Genomic DNA, 18,062 nt, shown 5'->3' with positions numbered 1-18,062 from the left:
AAGATAAAATACCAAACTCTTCTGAAGCATGCTCTATATCATCTTTGTTATGAAGTCTTTCCTGACATTCTCATTATTCCTCCCCACTCCTACCCTTTGGTAGAAATAACCAGGAAAGTAACCACTATCTCTTCTGGGTTGTGTCCTTTTCATAGCCTATTGCCTGCACCCACTTAACTTTCTATCTCCCATTATCTGATTGCAATCGATCTGGTGTAGCCCTGGTTTTTACTGCGCTGCCTGATGCACAATAGATACATAACTTATGAGCAATGATTGTACACGTATGTGCACATGGAAAATAGTAGAGAACACAGCTGACAGCAAGGATGTCTTGAGTCTGTGGGAAATGGACAGCATTACCATCCATGCTTTCTCATCCATGAGTTACCACCACCTTTGTGTACTTTGGCCCTGGAGATTTCCTGTGGGAGACTGAGTTATTCCCCTTTTGTTAGGCTCTATTAACCAAGAACAAGCCACAGGCTCAGGGAGCATTATAAATAGCCATGGACCTGCCATGCTCAGAAACCCCAGGCTCCAAACATGTTGATGCCTCTTTTCTTCAATGGCCGTTCAGCCATGAGACTCCATGTACTTCTCTTCATGCTCCTCTTTTTGACCCTCTTATCTCCAGGTAAGGTGGTGGCTGGTTGCCAGGGTCTGCCATCTGGAAGTCTATCTGGCAGGTCAGACAAGACCCTGGATTTATAAACCTGGTATCAACAGCTTCACTAGGATTATAATGGGGTAAAATAGGAAACAGGCCATTCCTTTGCCATTATACCCACTGCTTGATGTGGTCTCATTCTGCTTTATCCTTACTTTGTGCTTTGGGATGCCCTGGCAAGGCATGACAATTGGCTTGTAGACAGGAAGATCTGAAAGGATTGGATTGAAGTGGCATCTACAATTTTATCTACTCACCAGGTCAGAGGAAGAGATGGATGGAATCCGATCAACAGTAGCTAATGCTAAAGGCATGTCTTGGGGAAACTGTCATAGAAATAGTTGGCTCCTGAAGGAATTTAGAGATCAGTATTGAGTAATGATACACAGCTCTCATTATGGGAGAGACATGTCCACAGTTGTAAAAGTAGGATGATCATATGCCTTTTTTTTTTTATCCCAAATAGACACTTTGGGAAAGTAAGTAAATGGAGCACTATTATAACTGTATCATGACAGCAGATATAAGTTAGAACTGTCCCAGCCAAACTGGCCACAGGGTCACTCTGTGTAAATGGCATAGACACGGAATAGAGTTTCAGAACGAGGGTTACAGTCCCCAGGGAAAGGTTACTGAGAAGACCAAGTACTGCTCTGTATTCTAGGAAGAGATTTTTTTTTTTTTTAAGATTTTATTTATTTGCGAGGCAGAGAATGAGAGACAGAGAGCATGAGAGGGAGGAGGGTCAGAGGGAGAAGCAGACTCCCTGCTGAGCAGGGAGCCCGATGCGGGACTCGATCCCGGGACTCCAGGATCATGACCTGAGCCGAAGGCAGTTGCTTAACCAACTGAGCCACCCAGGTGCCCTCTAGGAAGAGATTCTTATGACAAATAACAATCACACAGAATAGGTACCAAAGCATAAATATAGTCTTGAATAATGAAGCAAGTAGGAGGAACTCACGCTTTGGAATACTCATGTGTGTGCTATGTAGTAAGAAAATGCTGAGCCGGGAAATGGAGACAATAACACAAAAGGTGATGCTCTTCGATCATAAATCCTTAGTGCTAAAATGGTCATTAAAATTTATCAGGTTCGGGGTGCCTTGGTGGCTCAGTCAGTTAAGCGTCTCTCAATTTTGGCCCAGGCCATGATCTTGGGGTTATGAGATCAAACCCCGTGACAGGCTTTGCCGTGGACATGGAGGCTGCTTGAGATTTTCTCTCTCTCTCTCCCTCTGTCCCTCCCTCCCTCCCGCTCTCTCTCTCTTAAAAAAAAAAAGTTATCAGGTTCAGGGGCACCTGGGTGGCTCAGTTGGTTAAGCATCTGACTCTTGATCTCAGCTCAGGTCTTGATCTCAGAGTTGTGAGTTCAAGCCCCGCATTGGGCTGCATGTGGGCATGGAGCCTACTTAAAAAATACATAAATAAAAAGATAAAAGTTATCAGGTTCAAACTTATTATTTTCAGATGAGATGACTGAGGTCCATAAATGTACTTCACAATTCAACTTAAGTATTGATACATGCACCTGAAAACAATATGTCAGGGTTGCAGGGTTTAATAATCAACTATGCAGAAAGGGTTTAAATAGTTTGTAGGTCACACAAGATGAAATGGTGTCATTTGGATCAAGTATGTTATGGAAACACTTACTAGGTGAAATAATCTTTATGTTTGCACCTGGAAATATTTTCTTTTGGCATTAAAAGAGGATTTTTTCAGAACATACTAACTGCCAGGCACTAAATTTCATATTGGGTATTAAGGTATCAACTAAGAATATCTTACGCACTAACTATCCACTATGACTAAAATAGAGAAGTATTTCCTGCCTTAATGGAGCTTCCAATGTTAACTTCCCATGTTGTTCACATGCTGCTATTCTTATCCTCTGACAAATTTTGGAGAACTTTAAGGATAGGCTGAATCAAGAAGAGTGCATTCATTTCCTCATGCTGAGAACAGTCCATCAGTCAGACAAGCACAGGGTTCTTCAGTCTATAAGCCCCTAACCAGGGAGGAGCTCTGAGACTTGAGTAGTCCAGATGCTGCCTTCTTGCTCTTTTTCCTCTAGTGGTCTCAGTTCTCCCACCTATTCCTTTTGCTTCCATATCCTCTTCTTTCACTTTTATCCCTCCTTTGAGGGCCTCTGTGGAAAAGACTGCCATCTTGTAGTTTTGCCCCTAACTTCTCAACCCCAAAATATCTTTTTATTGAGTTTCAATAAAGTTACTAGTCTGTCAGCTTATATCCAACATATACTATCATCCAGGCACTTTTCTGAGCTTTAGGCCTAGAAAATGAGTAAGTCATATTACTACACATAAGGATCTGAAAGTTTTATGGGAGGACACAGAGAGAGAACTGAATGATTATATCAAAATAAGTGAAGAGTTAAAGCATGGATGTTTGGGAAAATGGGGTTAGAGAGGAAGAGAGCAAATTCTTTCTGTGAGATTAGTCAAAGTACAAAAAAGCCCACATAACACTGATTTTATAAAAGAAATCATGATTTTATCTGCTTGTAAATGAAAGATGATTTGCTAAGTGAATCTGAGGAATCTGAGGACTGGAGGGGGCTTCAGACACATGAATGGACATGAGTAAAGAAACCAAGATGTGACAGTCATGGCGCATTACAGGTTCAGCATGCAGCATGTTGAGGTGAGGTGATCGTGCCTGAGGGCTGGCAAAGAGAATCAGAAGCAGCCCACAGAGGGTCCGAAGGGCACATGCTGAGGGAGGAGGAGCTCACCATGTACTGACTGGCTCTGAAAATGGAATGGACAAACTCATTTGCATTTAGAAATATCTCCTTAAGCAATGAAGAAGATGGGGCAGCCTGAAAGGGAATGATCATGGGACTTTAGCTATAAGAGAGTACGACTAAGCAATAACTCAGTGAATAGAGGGACATGTGAAGGGAATATGTAAGAGCTATAACTGATTATAGTTAATGAACAAATGAATGCACTGGAATGATAATTCTTGGGTTCCTGAATAAAGTCAAAGGGCATTAACCTAGAAAGAAAATACAGTAAGGAGAATGTTTGTTTTTATGTTTGTTTCTGAGATTTCAGACAAGGACAAAATCAGGGCCAGTTTCAACATCTTGAGTTTTAGGAACCTATGCATCTTTCAGGTGGAAGTGTGTAACATTGAAAATATAGGACTGGTATTCAGATGAGAAATCACTGCAGGAGTCATATCATTGTTCAGTAATTAGTGTCTAAAACTTCAGGAGTACCTGGGAATGCTTAGGGGAAGCTAGTAGCATGAAAAGAGAAGACAAAATAGAGAAGATGAGAAAATGGAAGTAAGGAGGTGAGAGGATAAAAGAAAGGAAGAGAATACCATTGATAGAACCAGGACAAAATGCCACACATACTGAGCAAATGCAGAAAAGTTGCTAGGAGTCTGTCAGTGAATTAAGAAAAACATTGAGCTGATGAGCATCAAACCAAGTCAACTAATAGTAGCAAGACTTTCAAGAAATCACATGCCACCCAAAGATTCAGTAAAGTTGAAACTAAAATAAGGTCATAGGTTATTTTCACAAGTTTTCCCTAGCTTTATTTATATATGATTGACAAATCAAAATTGTGTATAGGTAAGGTATAAACATGAAGATTTGATTTCCGTACATATTTGCAACGACATGGAGGAACCTGAGGACGTGATGCCAAATGACATAAGTCATACACAGAAAGAGAAATGCTGCATGAGCTCAGTTATATGTGGAATCTAAAAAGTTAAACTCACAGAAACATTGAGTCAAACTGTGGTCACCAAGAACTGGGGATGAAGGAAATGGGGAGGTTGTAAGTTTTCATGGAAATATACATATGTGGAAGCTGGACTGCACAGCCATCAGGCCCCTACCTGTGATGGTGTACCAGTCTCCTTCCTTCCCTTTGCCAACAGTTCTAGAGTCCTTATGGGTAACCCAAAGACCATTATTTTGAATGCCAGGTTTATCAGTGAGAAAATGAAATCTTATTTAGACAAAAATGTGGTTCATGCTAGCAGTTCAATCAGGAATGAACTATGTAGTGTCTGGTCAAACATACAAGCTCAATAAATAATGTTTAGCAAGAAAGACAGTGTGGATAATTTTGTTTTGTTTTGTTTTAATTTGCGTTATTCCACGTGAGGCTAACAAGAGTTGTGACCCATATTGTCATTTCCCAGTCTTTTAAAGAGAGTATCTATAAAGCTAAAGAAGAAATTGAAGATAGCCTGGAAACTGAGCATAGTATATTGTTCTAAGAATAAATATCTGACCTTTTGGTGGTGCCTAAGAGACTATAAGACAAATATTCTACTGAAAGAAGCCTATAAAAGGACTTTCAGCATTTCCACCATTTTTGTTCAGAAATAATCCAAAAGCAACATGAGTGAGAAAAAGAATTGAAAACAGCATCTTCAAATAAACTAAGATATAGATGGAATGTGAAAAACAGAGGCACATGACACCACACTCCGGAGGTTCCATCAGAGAACACTTCTAGAAGGTAAGGGGCACACCCTAAGAACAAACTCGAAACATTCTTTTGCAAAACAAGAACAGAATTCATGGGCAATTCATGAGAGCATCCCAGGGGTCAGTAGTGGACTTGACAAACAGATAATTCAGACTAAACCAAGAATGGTGTTAACAACTTATATATGCAACTTATATATGCAACAACTTATATATGCAACAACTTATATATAATCTATAGGTGAATCTGGAAGGGGAAGAGAGACATTATATTGTGAATAGCCATGTATCTGCTTATCTCCATTGGTCTGAATAAAAGTAAGAGTTAACATAATTAATACAAGATATTGGTTATTAAAAGTAACTCCTGGCACACACCCTACACAGAGCTTTTGGTCCAGGAAAAACTCATTTAATTCAAAAGCAGGAGTAATGAAAAGTTAACAGCACTGGAATCTAAACAAATTTTTTTATATGTCATGAAAGATGAACAAGCAACAAAAAATTTTAAATTCCTAGACCCAGCAATCCATTCCCATGGGAATATATCCTATAGACATATTTCATCTATATGCTAAGTAGCATGTGTATAATATTAATCATCACAATATTATCTGTAAAAACAAAAGACTGGAGATTACCTGACTGATTTCCATCAATCAAAGCATAGTTAAATAAATAATGGTCTGTCTATATATAAAGATGTTCTGAATTATTTAAAGTAGAATGACAAATCAATAAGACAAGAAAATGAATGATGTAGAAGAACTAGAAATGAAAAGCATTTGATTTTTCTTATTTGCAGTTGATACAACAGTAATGACACATTTAACTATTGTAATGCTGATGGAAATTTCATGTTTTTCTGGTTGCTGGCTATTATAAATAATCTTACTATGAAACTTCTCTCACATATGTCTGGGTTTCCCTGGAGTGCCATCTTAGGGATAGAATGGAGTCTTTTCAGCTTTACAAGGTAAAAATACTCTTCTCAAACTTGGATAAACCAATTTAGAAACCCATCAAGTGTTTGAAAGTGGTAGGGATTAAAAATAGATGTAGAATTAAAATACTTGACAAAAAAAAGTAAATAATTGGGAGGAGTTAAATGAGGATGACAAAGATGTAAAGTCATTGTATTATATAAGGATAAATATTTTGATTAATTTTAGACTTTGCTATATTAAGAACATATGTTTTAATTCTATGAGAACTACTATAAGAATGGAAACAAAGGTTTAATTTCCCAACTAATAGAAAAAAATGAGATAATTAAAATAATCCAGTAGAAAAGAGAAATTGAGAGAAAGAAAATGAGTAGAGATTAGGCAAACAGAAAGCAAAGTAAGATGGTAGAATTAAACTCCAATATGTTAGTGACCACATTAAAATGCAAATAGGTTAATTTTCTACTTCAAATCAAGGATAATTAGTGCTTATTTTAAAAATCAACTAAACTCAACTGTATGGTACTAAAAAGCAAACAAACAAAAAAACCCAAAATCAAAACCAAACCAGAACAACAACAACAACAATAAAACCAAAAATCCACCTAAAATGAAAGCATCCAGGAGGTTAGAAGGAAAAGGAGGGTGCTATGGGCTAAATTGTGTCTTTCCAAAAATGCATATGTTAAATCCCAAGACTCAGTACCTCAGAAGTGACCATATTTGGAGACTGGGGTTTTACAGTGGTGATTAAGGGAAAATGAAGTCATTAGGGTAGGACCTAACCCAGTATGACGGGTGTCTTTATAAGAGGAGGAAATTTGGACACAGACACATACAGAGGGAACACAGTGTGGAGATGCAACGAGAAAATGGCCATCTACAAACCAAGGAGATGAAAGGGATTCTTCCCTCAGGTCTTTCATAAAGAATCTTAATGCACTACATCCAACTACAGAATGCAAATTTTTAAGTACAGCCAAAGCATTTATAAAAATGGCCATACATTTAAGCAAAGCTGGCGGCATCACAATTCCGGACTTCCAGCTCTATTACAAAGCTGTCATCATCAAGACAGTATGGTACTGGCACAAAAACAGGCACATAGATCAATGGAACAGAATAGAGAGCCCAGAAATGGACCCTCAGCTCTATGGTCAACTAATCTTTGAAAAAGCAGGAAAGAATGTCCAACGGAAAAAAGACAGTCTCTTCAACAAATGGTGTTGGGAAAATTGGATAGCCACATGCAGAAGAATGAAACTGGACCATTTCCTTACACCACACACAAAAATAGACTCCAAATGGTTGAAAGACCTCAATGTGAGACAGGAGTCCATCAAAATCCTAAAGGAGAACACAGGCAGCAACCTCTTCGACCTCAGCCGAAGCAACTTCTTCCTACAAACATCACCAAAGACAAGGGAAGCAAGGGCAAAAACGAACTATTGGGACTTCATCAAGATAAAAAGCTTTTGTAAAGCAAAGGAAACAGTCATCAAAACCAAAAGACAACCGACAGAATGGGAGAAGATATTTGCAAATGACATATCAGATAAAGGACTGGTATCCAAAATCTATAAAGAACTCATCAAACTCAACACCCAAAGAACAAAGAATCCAATCAAGAAATGGGCAGAAGACATGAACAGACATTTTTCCAAAGAAGACATCCAAATGGCCAACAGACACATGAAAAAGTGCTCAATATTGCTCAGCATCAGGGAAATCCAAATCAAAACCTCAATGAGATACCACCTCACACCAGTCAGAATGGCTAAAATTAACAAGTCAGGAAACGACAGATGTTGGTGGGGATGTGGAGAAAGGGGAACCCTCCTACACTGTTGGTGGGAATGCAAGTTGGTGCAGCCACTCTGGAAAACAGTATGGAGGTTCCTCAAAAAGTTGAAAATAGAGCTACCATATGATCCAGCAATTGCACTACTGCAATTTACCCCAAAGATACAAATGTAGGGATCCGAAGGGGTACGTGCACCCTGATGTTTATAGCAGCAATGTCCACAATAGCCAAACTGTGGAAAGAGCCAAGATGTCCATCGACAGATGAATGGATAAAGAAGAGGTGATATATATATACAATGGAATATTATGCAGCCATCAAAAGGAATGAGATTTTGCCATTTGCAACGACGTGGATGGAACTGGAGGGTATTATGTTGAGCGAAATAAGTCAAACAGAGAAAGACATGTATCATATGACCTCACTGATATGAGGAATTCTTAATTGCAGGAAACAAACTGAGGGTTGCTGGAGTGGGGGGTGGGGTGGGAGGGAGGGGGTGACTGGGTAATAGACACTGGGGAGGGTATGTGCTCTGGTAAGCACTGTGAATTGTGCAATACTGTTGAATCACAGATCTGTACCTCTGAAGCAAATAATGCAATATATGTTAAGAAAAAAAAAAAGAAGAAGAAGGTAGCAGGAGGGGAAGAATGAAGGGGGGGAAATCGGAGGGGTAGACGAACCATGAGAGACGATGGACTCTGAAAAACAAACTGAGGGTTCTAGAGGGGAGGGGCGTGGGAGGATGGGTTAGCCTGGTGATGGGTATTGAGGAGGGCACATTCTGCATGGAGCACTGGGTGTTATGCACAAACAATGAATCATGGAACACTACATCTATGTATGGGGATTAACATAAGAATAAAAAAATTTAAAAAAAATGGCCATACATTCAATCATAGCTATCAAAATTTCAGAAGATCAAAATTATTAGTGTATTAAATCAACATGTTGCACGCTTCAGACTTACACAATGTTTTATGACAATTCTATCTCAATAAAGCTGGAAAAAATAATAAAATTTTGCAAAATTGGAAAAAAATATCCTTGAACCTAATTTGTTTAAGCCAGAAATCATTAACAAAATTATAAGTATTTGGAAATGCAGAAATATTCTTCTGCAATAGGCATGCATCAAAGGAAACATCAAAATGAAAATTAACAAATGAATCATACTAAAATAAGCTACAAGTCAAAATGGAGGGATGAAGTTAAGTTAGAATTTAGAGAAACAAAAGAGAGAGACACAAATATGTAAAAAAATCAGCAAGACAAAAAGTTGGTATTTTAAAGAGTAATACATTTTATAATATTCTGGGGACACTGATCAAGAAAAAATGAGACATATTTAAAATAACCATCTCAGGAAAGAATCGGTTTGAAATCACACCAGATGCTGCAGAGATTCAGAGAAAATGAAAGGGTATTATAAATTTTCACACTGCTTCACAACCCCTCTTGTGCATTTAGGAACTTATTAGCAACAATCCTTCCCTTTTCATCTTATCATCAATTTTCTTTCTACTGAATTATTATCATTAGCATACAAATATGCTGTTGTTTCTGTGATTTTAAGGAAAAACTTTTTTTTCTTTTGCTCTTCTTCCAATGCTACACCCTTTTTTTTTTGCCTCATTTGACAGTGAAACACCTCAAAATAATCATCCATATTTTTCACCTCTGGTTCTTCTCCTTGAATCCTTGATTTATGCTATAAAACCCCACACTCAGACCTTAAAAATTTGTCTGAAGTTCAGGTGTTTCCCTCTTGGCTCCAGCAGTAGCTGATTCCTGCTGCTATTCATCCACACATACAAGTACCTGTGGGTCCCCTGCCTTTTATTTTTTTCCACATTTATTGAGATGTCACTGACATATAACATTGCATAATTTTAAGACGAACAATGTGATGATTTGATATATTATGAAACATTTGCCACACACCTCAGAAAATTTAACACGTCCTTTACCTCACATAATTACCATTTTGTTGTTGTTATGGTGAGAACTTTGCATCTCTACTCTCCTAACAACTTTCAAGGACACAATACAGAATTGTTAACTAGAGTCACCATGTTGTACATTACCTCCGCAGAACTTATTCATCTTGTAATTTAAAGTTTGTACACTTTGACCAACATTTCCCCACCTCTCAGCCCCTGGCAGCCACCATTCCATTTTCTGTTTTTATGAGTTTGATATTAGTAGACTCTACAGATAAGTGAGATCATACAATGTTTGTCCTTCTCTAATTTCACACAGCATAATGCCATCAAAGTCCATCCATGTGGTCACGAATGGCAGGATTTCTTCTTCGTATGGCTGAATTCTATCCCATTGTTATATACATCACAGTTTCCTGATCCATTATCTGTTGATGGACTCAGATTGTTTCATGTCTTGGCTATTGTAACTAATGCTGCAATGCACATGAGAATGCAGATATCTCTTCGAGATAGTGATTTCACCTCCTTCAGATATATACTCAAAAGTGGGATTGCTGGATCAGATGGTAGTTCTATTTTTAATTATTTGAGATATCTCCATATTGTTTTCCACAGTGGCTGCACCAATTTACATTCCCACCAACAGTGCACCAGAGTTCCCCTTTCTCCACATCCTTGCAGGACTTATTATCTCTTGTCTTTGTGATGATAGCCATTCTAACAGGTGTGAGGTGCTGTCTCACTGTGGTTTTCATTTGCATGTCTCTGATGATGAGTGATGCTGAGCACATTTTCATGTACTTGCTGGCTATTTGGTAGTCTACTCTGGGAAGATGTCTAGTCAAGTCCTCTGTCCGTATTTTAATTGGATTGTTTGAGGGTTTTTTTTTTTTTTTTTTTGCTTTTGAGTTGTATGGCTTCCTTATATATTTTGGAAATTAACCCCTTATCAAATATATTTTCTCACATTCTGTAGGCTGCCTTTGCATCTTGTTGATTATTTCTTTAGCTATGCAGGAGCTTTTCAGTTTGTTAAAGTCCCACTCATTTTTGCTTTTGTGGCTTGTGCTTTTGGTGTCATCTAAATAATCATTGCCAAGACCAATGTCAAGGCAATTTTTTCTTATTCTAGGACTTTTGTAGCTTTAGGTCTTACACTGAGGTCTTTAATCCACTTTGAGTTAATTATATATCATATATATGTATCATGTCATCTGCAAACATAGACATTTTACTTCTTCATTTCCAATTTGGACACCTTTCTTTTTTTTTTTTTTTCTTGCCTGATTGCTCTAGCTAGGACTTCCAGTACTATGTTGAATAGGAGTAGTGACAGTGGAAACACTTGCTTTTTTTCTGATCTAGAGGTAAAGCCTTCAAACTCCTCCACTGAGAATGATGTTAGCTGTGGGTTTGTCATATTTGGCCTTTATTATGTTCAGGTGTGTTTCTTTTACACCCACTTTATTGAGTGTTTTACATGAAAGGATAGTGAATTTTGTCAGATGTTTTTTCTTCACTTATTGAGATAATCAGATGACTTTTATCTTTCATTCTATTAATGAGGTGTATCACATTTATTGATTTGCATATGTTGAACCATCCTTGCATCCCAGGGAAAAGCCATTCTTTATCATGGTATATGATCCTATTAACATACTGTTAAATTCAGTTTGCAAGTATTTGGTTAAGAATTTTTGTATCTGGGGGCTCTTGGGTGGCTCAGTCGTTTAAGCCTCTGCCTTCGGCTCAGGTCATGATCCCAGGGTCCTGGGATCGAGCCCTGCATCAGGCTCCCTACACAGTGGGGAGCCTGCTCCTCCCTCTCCCTCTCCTGCTCCCCCTACTTGTTCTCTCTCTCTGTCAAATAAAGAAATGAATTTTTTTAAAAAAAAGAATTTTTGTATCTGTCTTCATCCAGAATATCAGCCTGTAGTTTTATTTTTCTGGTATTGTCCTTACCTGGCTTTGTTATCAGGATAATGCTGGCCTTGTCAAATGAGTTTGGGAGTGGTCCCTCTTCTTCGAGAGTTCAAATGCAGGTCCATAAGCAGCTGTGGGGGTCTTGGCTGTTGGTGTGCACTTCCACAGCTGCAGGATTTCGCCATCAGCAATGGAAGCCAAACACAGGCATCAGACCAGAGGTGTGCAAGTACATAGCCCCAGAGTGCATGCATGGCATCGGAGTCAGTTGTGGGGGTCTCCACTGATGTCTTGCAATCAAGAAGCTGCAGAGGCCTAGGCTGGATGCTGGTGTAGGTCCCCAGCTCTGGCAGGGGGCAGGGCAGGGGAAGGAGTAGGAAGGGACTCAGGTGGCTGGCATCAGTGAAGGAGAACCCCTGTGGGGTGAAAACTGGGGGAAATCTGCAGGGTTGATTGGTGGCTGGGCTGCCCATGGGTTTCTTCTACAGCAAAAGTTGCTGGGGTCCTGGCAGAGCAGGTCATTGGGGACAGCAGTCACCAGCTGCTTGTGGCTGTTACAGTGGCCCCTGCTTTTCTCCTCCATCCTTAGCCACCTCCACACATTGCTGCTTTGCCGGTCTGGAGAGGGGTGGGCATGAAATTGAAATGGGTCCTTCAGGTGGTGCCCCAAAGGCTGGGGAAGCTGATTGCCCACCCTCCTCCTCCTCCCTGGTAGGGGTCTCTTTCTAGATGGAGGCTTCCCTGTTGGTGCTGAGCAGTGCTGACCTGGAGGATGGGGTGGCACAGGCAAGCTGAAGCTGTTCTATCCCTTTCTGTGCAGTTATTCTCAGGCTTTTTGTCTCACTGTGTTGCTCTGATGTTTCTGAAGAGGACAGCAGAGCTCTTCCAGGGTGGTGTTTGCTCATGGATAGCTGTCTAATTGCTGATCTTCGTGGGGGGAAGGAGGCTGAGGTCTCCCACACCACCATCCCGGTGATGTCACCCCCTCCCTTTCAGTAGGGCCCTGTCACTTTGGATTTTAGTTAATTCAATTTCTTTGGGAAAGCGGCTCTGTGCTGGGCTATTAAGTGAATTATCCAGCTTACTCTCTTTGTCAGAAAAAGAACAATTTCTTTTGTAACTTTTACATCCTAAATAGAAGTTCACTTCTATTCTTTTTCAAACCTCATCTGTTGGAGAGCATTATTATTACTATCATCAATTTACTGGTATTTACTAAAATTCCACTTTCACTCTGAGGCCACCTTCTTTCTGTGCTAAATTCTTTCTTCATGGTGTATGTCCTCTAGGATTTCCTTGGCTATAGAATTCTTGGTGGTGGGGCGCCTGGGTGGCTCAGATGGTTAAGCGTCTGCCTTTGGCTCAGGTCATGATCCCAGGGTCCTGGGATCGAGTCCCACATCGGGCTCTCTGCTCCTTAGGAGCCTGCTTCTCCCTCTGCCTCTCTCTCTCTCTGTCTCTCATGAATAAATCAAAATAAAAATCTTTAAAAAAAAAAAAAAAGACTCCTCTCCCATTTCCATGAAGGGTAGAGCCAAGTCTCCTACAGAGGAGTGGTGAGAATGGAGTTTAAAAAAAAAAAAAAAAGAATTCTTCGTGGTAAATCATTTCAGTCTTTATCTGTCAATTTGTAACTGTTATCCTTATTCTGGAAAGAAAGCATTACTGAGTATCCAATTCTACACCAGCGGTAATTTTCTCTCTCAGGCCATTCTTTTTTTGGCTTTCACTTTGCTGCCATAGCTTTTTTTTTTTTTTAATTTATTATTTTTAAATTAGTATTTCAAGTTTTTGTCCTTTTTTTTCAATGTTTTTATGATCTAGCATTTGTTTTGTTCTATAACTTAATGTAAGTTTCTTTTATATTATCTGTTAGGAATGCTTTTTTATCTTGATTCTGTGGATTTGTATTTTTCCATCTTTTCAGGAGAATCTCTTTAAGCACTGCCTCCTCTTGTTCCTCTCTTGTCCCAGAATAAATGTGAGACCTTGTGTCTTAGTGCTAAGTTCTGGGTAAATAATTTAGATGTATCGCTTCATTCACTAATTTTGTCTAATGATTGGTCATTAATATCTTAGTTATTTTTTTCAAAAAAATTTTTTATGTCTTGAAGGCTCTATTTTTCAAACCTGCCCACTTATTCTATCATCTGTATTCTTTCCTTCTTGTTTGTACAGCTTTGTGATAATAGGTTTAATTTCTTTAAATAATTTGATACATAGATGTTTAATTATTTGTCACATTGGCAATGCCAATACCTTTAGTCCTTGAGGGTCCAAACATGTTGTTTATTTCATTAACTTTTGCTCATGGTGTCTTATCTTCCTGATGATTTGTCACAGTGAAGTCATGGCTTATCCTTAGTCCACCAGAATCTTATGGGTCTAAACTGGGAATGTGTCTCTGTGACCATCCAAAGCTGCCACTGTGAAACTTCCTCCATGTTTATTTCAGTACCCTACTCCAGCCAGCCAACCAATCCAGAGGGCCCGCTGCTTAATCTTCAGTTCACAGACTTGTCCTTGAAGAGTGAGTGTTCTAGAAAACTGCCCTACTACCTTCAAGAACAGCACTATTTCAGAGATATTCTCTATGATCCATTTATTCTATAAAGGCAGTCACTTGAGAGTATCTAACTTGCAATTGTGGCCAAAAGCCTAAACCTTTCTTTCAATCTGTTATTTGTTTTGTATCTTCCAGGAATTTCTGTTTCTCATGTACTGATGGTACCCTGTGGTTTGGGGCACTCCTAGAGACTCTTTCAAAATGCTACCTACATAATTCAAATGGCATTTGAGCAGGAATAGAAGAGGAAAAGCAGTAGGCTCAAGTCATCACTGCCTTTTCCTCTTATGGCTTGTAGCATTGTCCAAAAATTTCAGGACTCTATTAATGCAGTGTCAACAGTGAACATTCTTCTTTCCCTTCTCATTTTCATGGGATTAAGGCTAGTATTTCTCTATGAAATGCTATATGGATTTTTGTGTTCAGATGAGTTTTAATTTGGTTAAGGTGATATTCTTCTCTTCCTATTTTTAAAATAACATTTATCAGAAATCATTGATCAATCAAATTGATTTTCTTTTCAATTCTCTCCTTCTGAATACATATTTAAGTTACTTGATCAACTGGATATATTGCATATGTCATTCTGCTAACAGCAAAGGGAACATTATCACCAAATTTTAATCTAAAAATATTGTCTTACCATTCTTAGCTAGGAATGGCTTCATAGGCAAGTATAAACAAAAGTAATGTGATGACTGAAAAACTCTTATTTGGTAAGATCTGTCCATTACTGAGTGGACCATCAGTTACCTCATGGGTGGGAAATCCTTCACACTACGCAAACTCTCAATACAGAGGTGAGACCGTCCTCCTTCTACCTCTTTCTTAGGTGGCTTATCTCCTGGGCAGTCATTTTATTTTGAGGATTGCAGTGCCAGGTCATCAGCTCTGCCATTAGTTTTCTATTAAACTAACTTGGCTATAGTGTAAGTCACCTATAGGAAATAATGGTCTGGATATGATAACAAATTTTCAGTTTTTTAGATACAATTGAAAGGATTGTTCAGAACATCCACAAATTTAGTTTTTTCTTCTGATACACCCAGTGACTAAGGTACATTGAGTTAGGTAAATCATACCTAGATTCAGAGAGAAAAAAATAACTTCTGCTTGTTTCTGAGCTGACTGAAACATGACGAAATGGATTTCTGCGTCTGTAGAATAGACTAGTACCACAACCAGTATCCACACGATCTGTTTTCCTGAAACTTCACCCAACCCCTCAGCTACACAGATAGGAGGACAAAAGGAGGTGGGAAAGGTAAAAAACTGAACATTTTATTTTATTTATCTGAGGGAGAGAGTGAGCAAGAACGAGTGGGGAGAATAGCAGAGGAAGAGGGAGAAGCGGACTCACTGCTGAGCAATGAGCCCGATGTGGGGCTCGATCCCTGGACTCCAGGATCATGACCTGTGCTGAAAGCAGATGCTTAACTGACTGAGTCACCACCCAGGTGCCACAAAACTGAACATTGTAAAAGAAGAATGAGCATGTCGATTGTTAAGGGAGCTGAAGTAAGAGGACTGCAGCAACAGGTACAGAAACCTGCAAGCTCACTATAGCCTGCGAGTAACACGGGATCTTTATTCTGTCTTACCTCATCTCATGTCTTATCAAACACTTTTTTCCGTAATGCTCAACCTACACAGGGCTTTCTGTTCTTCCAATAAACTAAGCAAGGGACCTTGTTCTTGCTATTCCTTATGCCTATAATACCCTCACAGGAATATTTGCTTGTCTTTTTCATGCCCATCATTCAGACCTCAGTTCAAACGCTACCTCCTCAGAAGGCCTCTCTCTGTCCCTTCTATTAACTGCATCCTCCAGACTATATCTGGTCGATTACTGTATTATTTTGTTCTAAACACCACTTTCTGAAATTATCTTAGCCACCTATTTTTGTATGATTGGATTTTATTCCCTGAAGATAAGTCCTGTGAGAATAAAAATCATTTCTTCCATTTGCACTGTTCTATTGTTAGTGCAAAGAAAAATGTCTGCTGAATAGAAGATACTCTGCAAATATTTATTGAAGATCCACATAAAGGAGTAAAACAATGAAGAAAATGGCATATTTAGAACATAGATGTGAAAGGAAAATGAAATGGGGTCAATTATGAGGTTTTAAAATGGAGCTGGGGGGTGCCTGGGTGGCTCAGTTGGTTAAGCGACTGCCTTCGGCTCAGGTCATGATCCTGGAGTCTCGGGATCGAGTCCCGCATCGGGCTCCTTGCTCAGCGAGGAGTCTGCTTCTCCCTCTGACCCTCCCCACCTCATGCTTTCTCTCTCTCTCAAATAAATAAATAAAATCTTAAATAAAATAAAATAATAAAATAAAATAAAATAAAATGGAGCTGGGAGGCCATTTAGGAGGTGGGCCTTATGCATGTCCTCACTCGTGGAACCATGAACTTTTGAACTGGGCCAAACTGCAAATATTCCAAGGACTCAGCCAAAACACCTGCAACTTGCTACAGTAAGAGATTTTGCTTAGTGAGATCCTAGCAACCAACTAGATTCAGCCAAAATTAGCTTCCTGCCGCCAACACCAATCAAAAATTCTTTGTGAACAATGTATACAATGCATTCCCTTTTTGCTTTAAAAACCTCTGACTTTTGCTCCCTAGTAGGACACTATCTGGGCTGTTACCCGAATCTCTATACCCCAGATTGTGATTCTTTGATCCCACATAAGCACTCTTGCTTAATGATGGCCTCCTCACAATTTTATGTGGACATGTATATTGTTCATCCCCTTGTTGTACCATTGTGACATTTACCAAAGTTCTTTTTTTTTTCTAAAGATTTATTTATTTATTTGAGAGAGCGAGAATGAGAGAGAGAGAGCGAGAGTACATGAGAGGGGGGAGGGTTAGAGGGAGAAGCAGGCTCCTCGCTGAGCAGGGAGCCCAATGCGGGATTCGACCCCGGGACTCCAGGATCATGACCTGAGCCAAAGGCAGTTGCTTAACCAACTGAGCCACCCAGGCACCCACCAAAGTTCTTTTTGAAGCATAAATTAGTAATGTCAGGAACTTACAAGAAAAGGAGGGAGGGGCTTGTTAACACTTGGGCTGTTGGGTAAAAAAGGACAGTGAACATGATGGAACAATTGAATAGATCTTTTGTCCAGCTTCTTCTCTCCACATAGAAATGCTCATACCAGAACCCTTCTATTCTCACACTTAACAGTGTTTCAGGTCTTACATTCCACTCATGAACTAATTATTTCACTGTCGCTCTTCTTCTGCAGTAAGAAGTGGTTTGGCTTCTGGTGAAAACCATTGTTTAGGTCTGTCTGGCATTTGCAGAAGAGACATCTGTAAATTAACAGAGGATCAGATTGGTGCCTGCAAAAGAAGATGGAGATGCTGTAGATCGTGGTGGATTCTTATACCAATTCCAACACCACTTGTCTATTCAGATTATCAAGAACCCCTTAAGCATAAATTAAAATGAAACTAGGAAAAGCATCAAAAGGAAAGTTCTTTGCATCTAAAATCATTGGAATATAGATACTAAACACTTCCAGCTTTATTACCAATTCCTATTACCCCTTGTCAATAAAAATAAATAAATATGGATTTCAAATCTCCAGATACTACTTCTTTGTGACTCATCTTTAGATTCAATCAATCTCTTTAAAAGTGAAAAAGCCCATTTATGTAACAAAAATATTTTCTGAATTTGTCAGAAAAGGACCAAAAGAATAA

General features: G+C 39.1%; 1 protein-coding gene across 1 annotated transcript; it reads left to right on the top strand.

Annotated features, from left to right (window-relative positions):
- The first annotated feature begins 582 nt into the window (after positions 1-582).
- On the top strand, positions 583-17,808 carry DEFB109B (defensin beta 109B). Its single transcript, XM_035003879.1, has 2 exons — positions 583-637; positions 17,603-17,808. Exons 1-2 carry the CDS (start codon positions 583-585, stop codon positions 17,806-17,808), a joined length of 261 nt encoding a protein of 86 aa, XP_034859770.1.
- The last annotated feature ends 254 nt before the right edge of the window (positions 17,809-18,062 follow it).

This window comes from Mirounga leonina, unplaced genomic scaffold (assembly GCF_011800145.1).
Source record: "Mirounga leonina isolate KUSES-001 unplaced genomic scaffold, KU_Mleo_1.0 Mir_128, whole genome shotgun sequence".
NCBI lineage: Eukaryota > Metazoa > Chordata > Mammalia > Carnivora > Phocidae > Mirounga > Mirounga leonina.
Note: the sequence above shows the minus strand (reverse complement) of the source record. Positions and strands in the feature narration are given on the sequence as shown.

Coding starts and splice junctions, on each gene's coding strand:
- DEFB109B (XM_035003879.1), top strand. CDS start 583: ATGAGACTCCATGTACTTCTCTTCATGCTCCTCTTTTTGACCCTCTTA. Junction 638..17,602: donor TTTGACCCTCTTATCTCCAG/GTAAGGTGGTGG, acceptor CTTCTTCTGCAG/TAAGAAGTGGTTTGGCTTCT.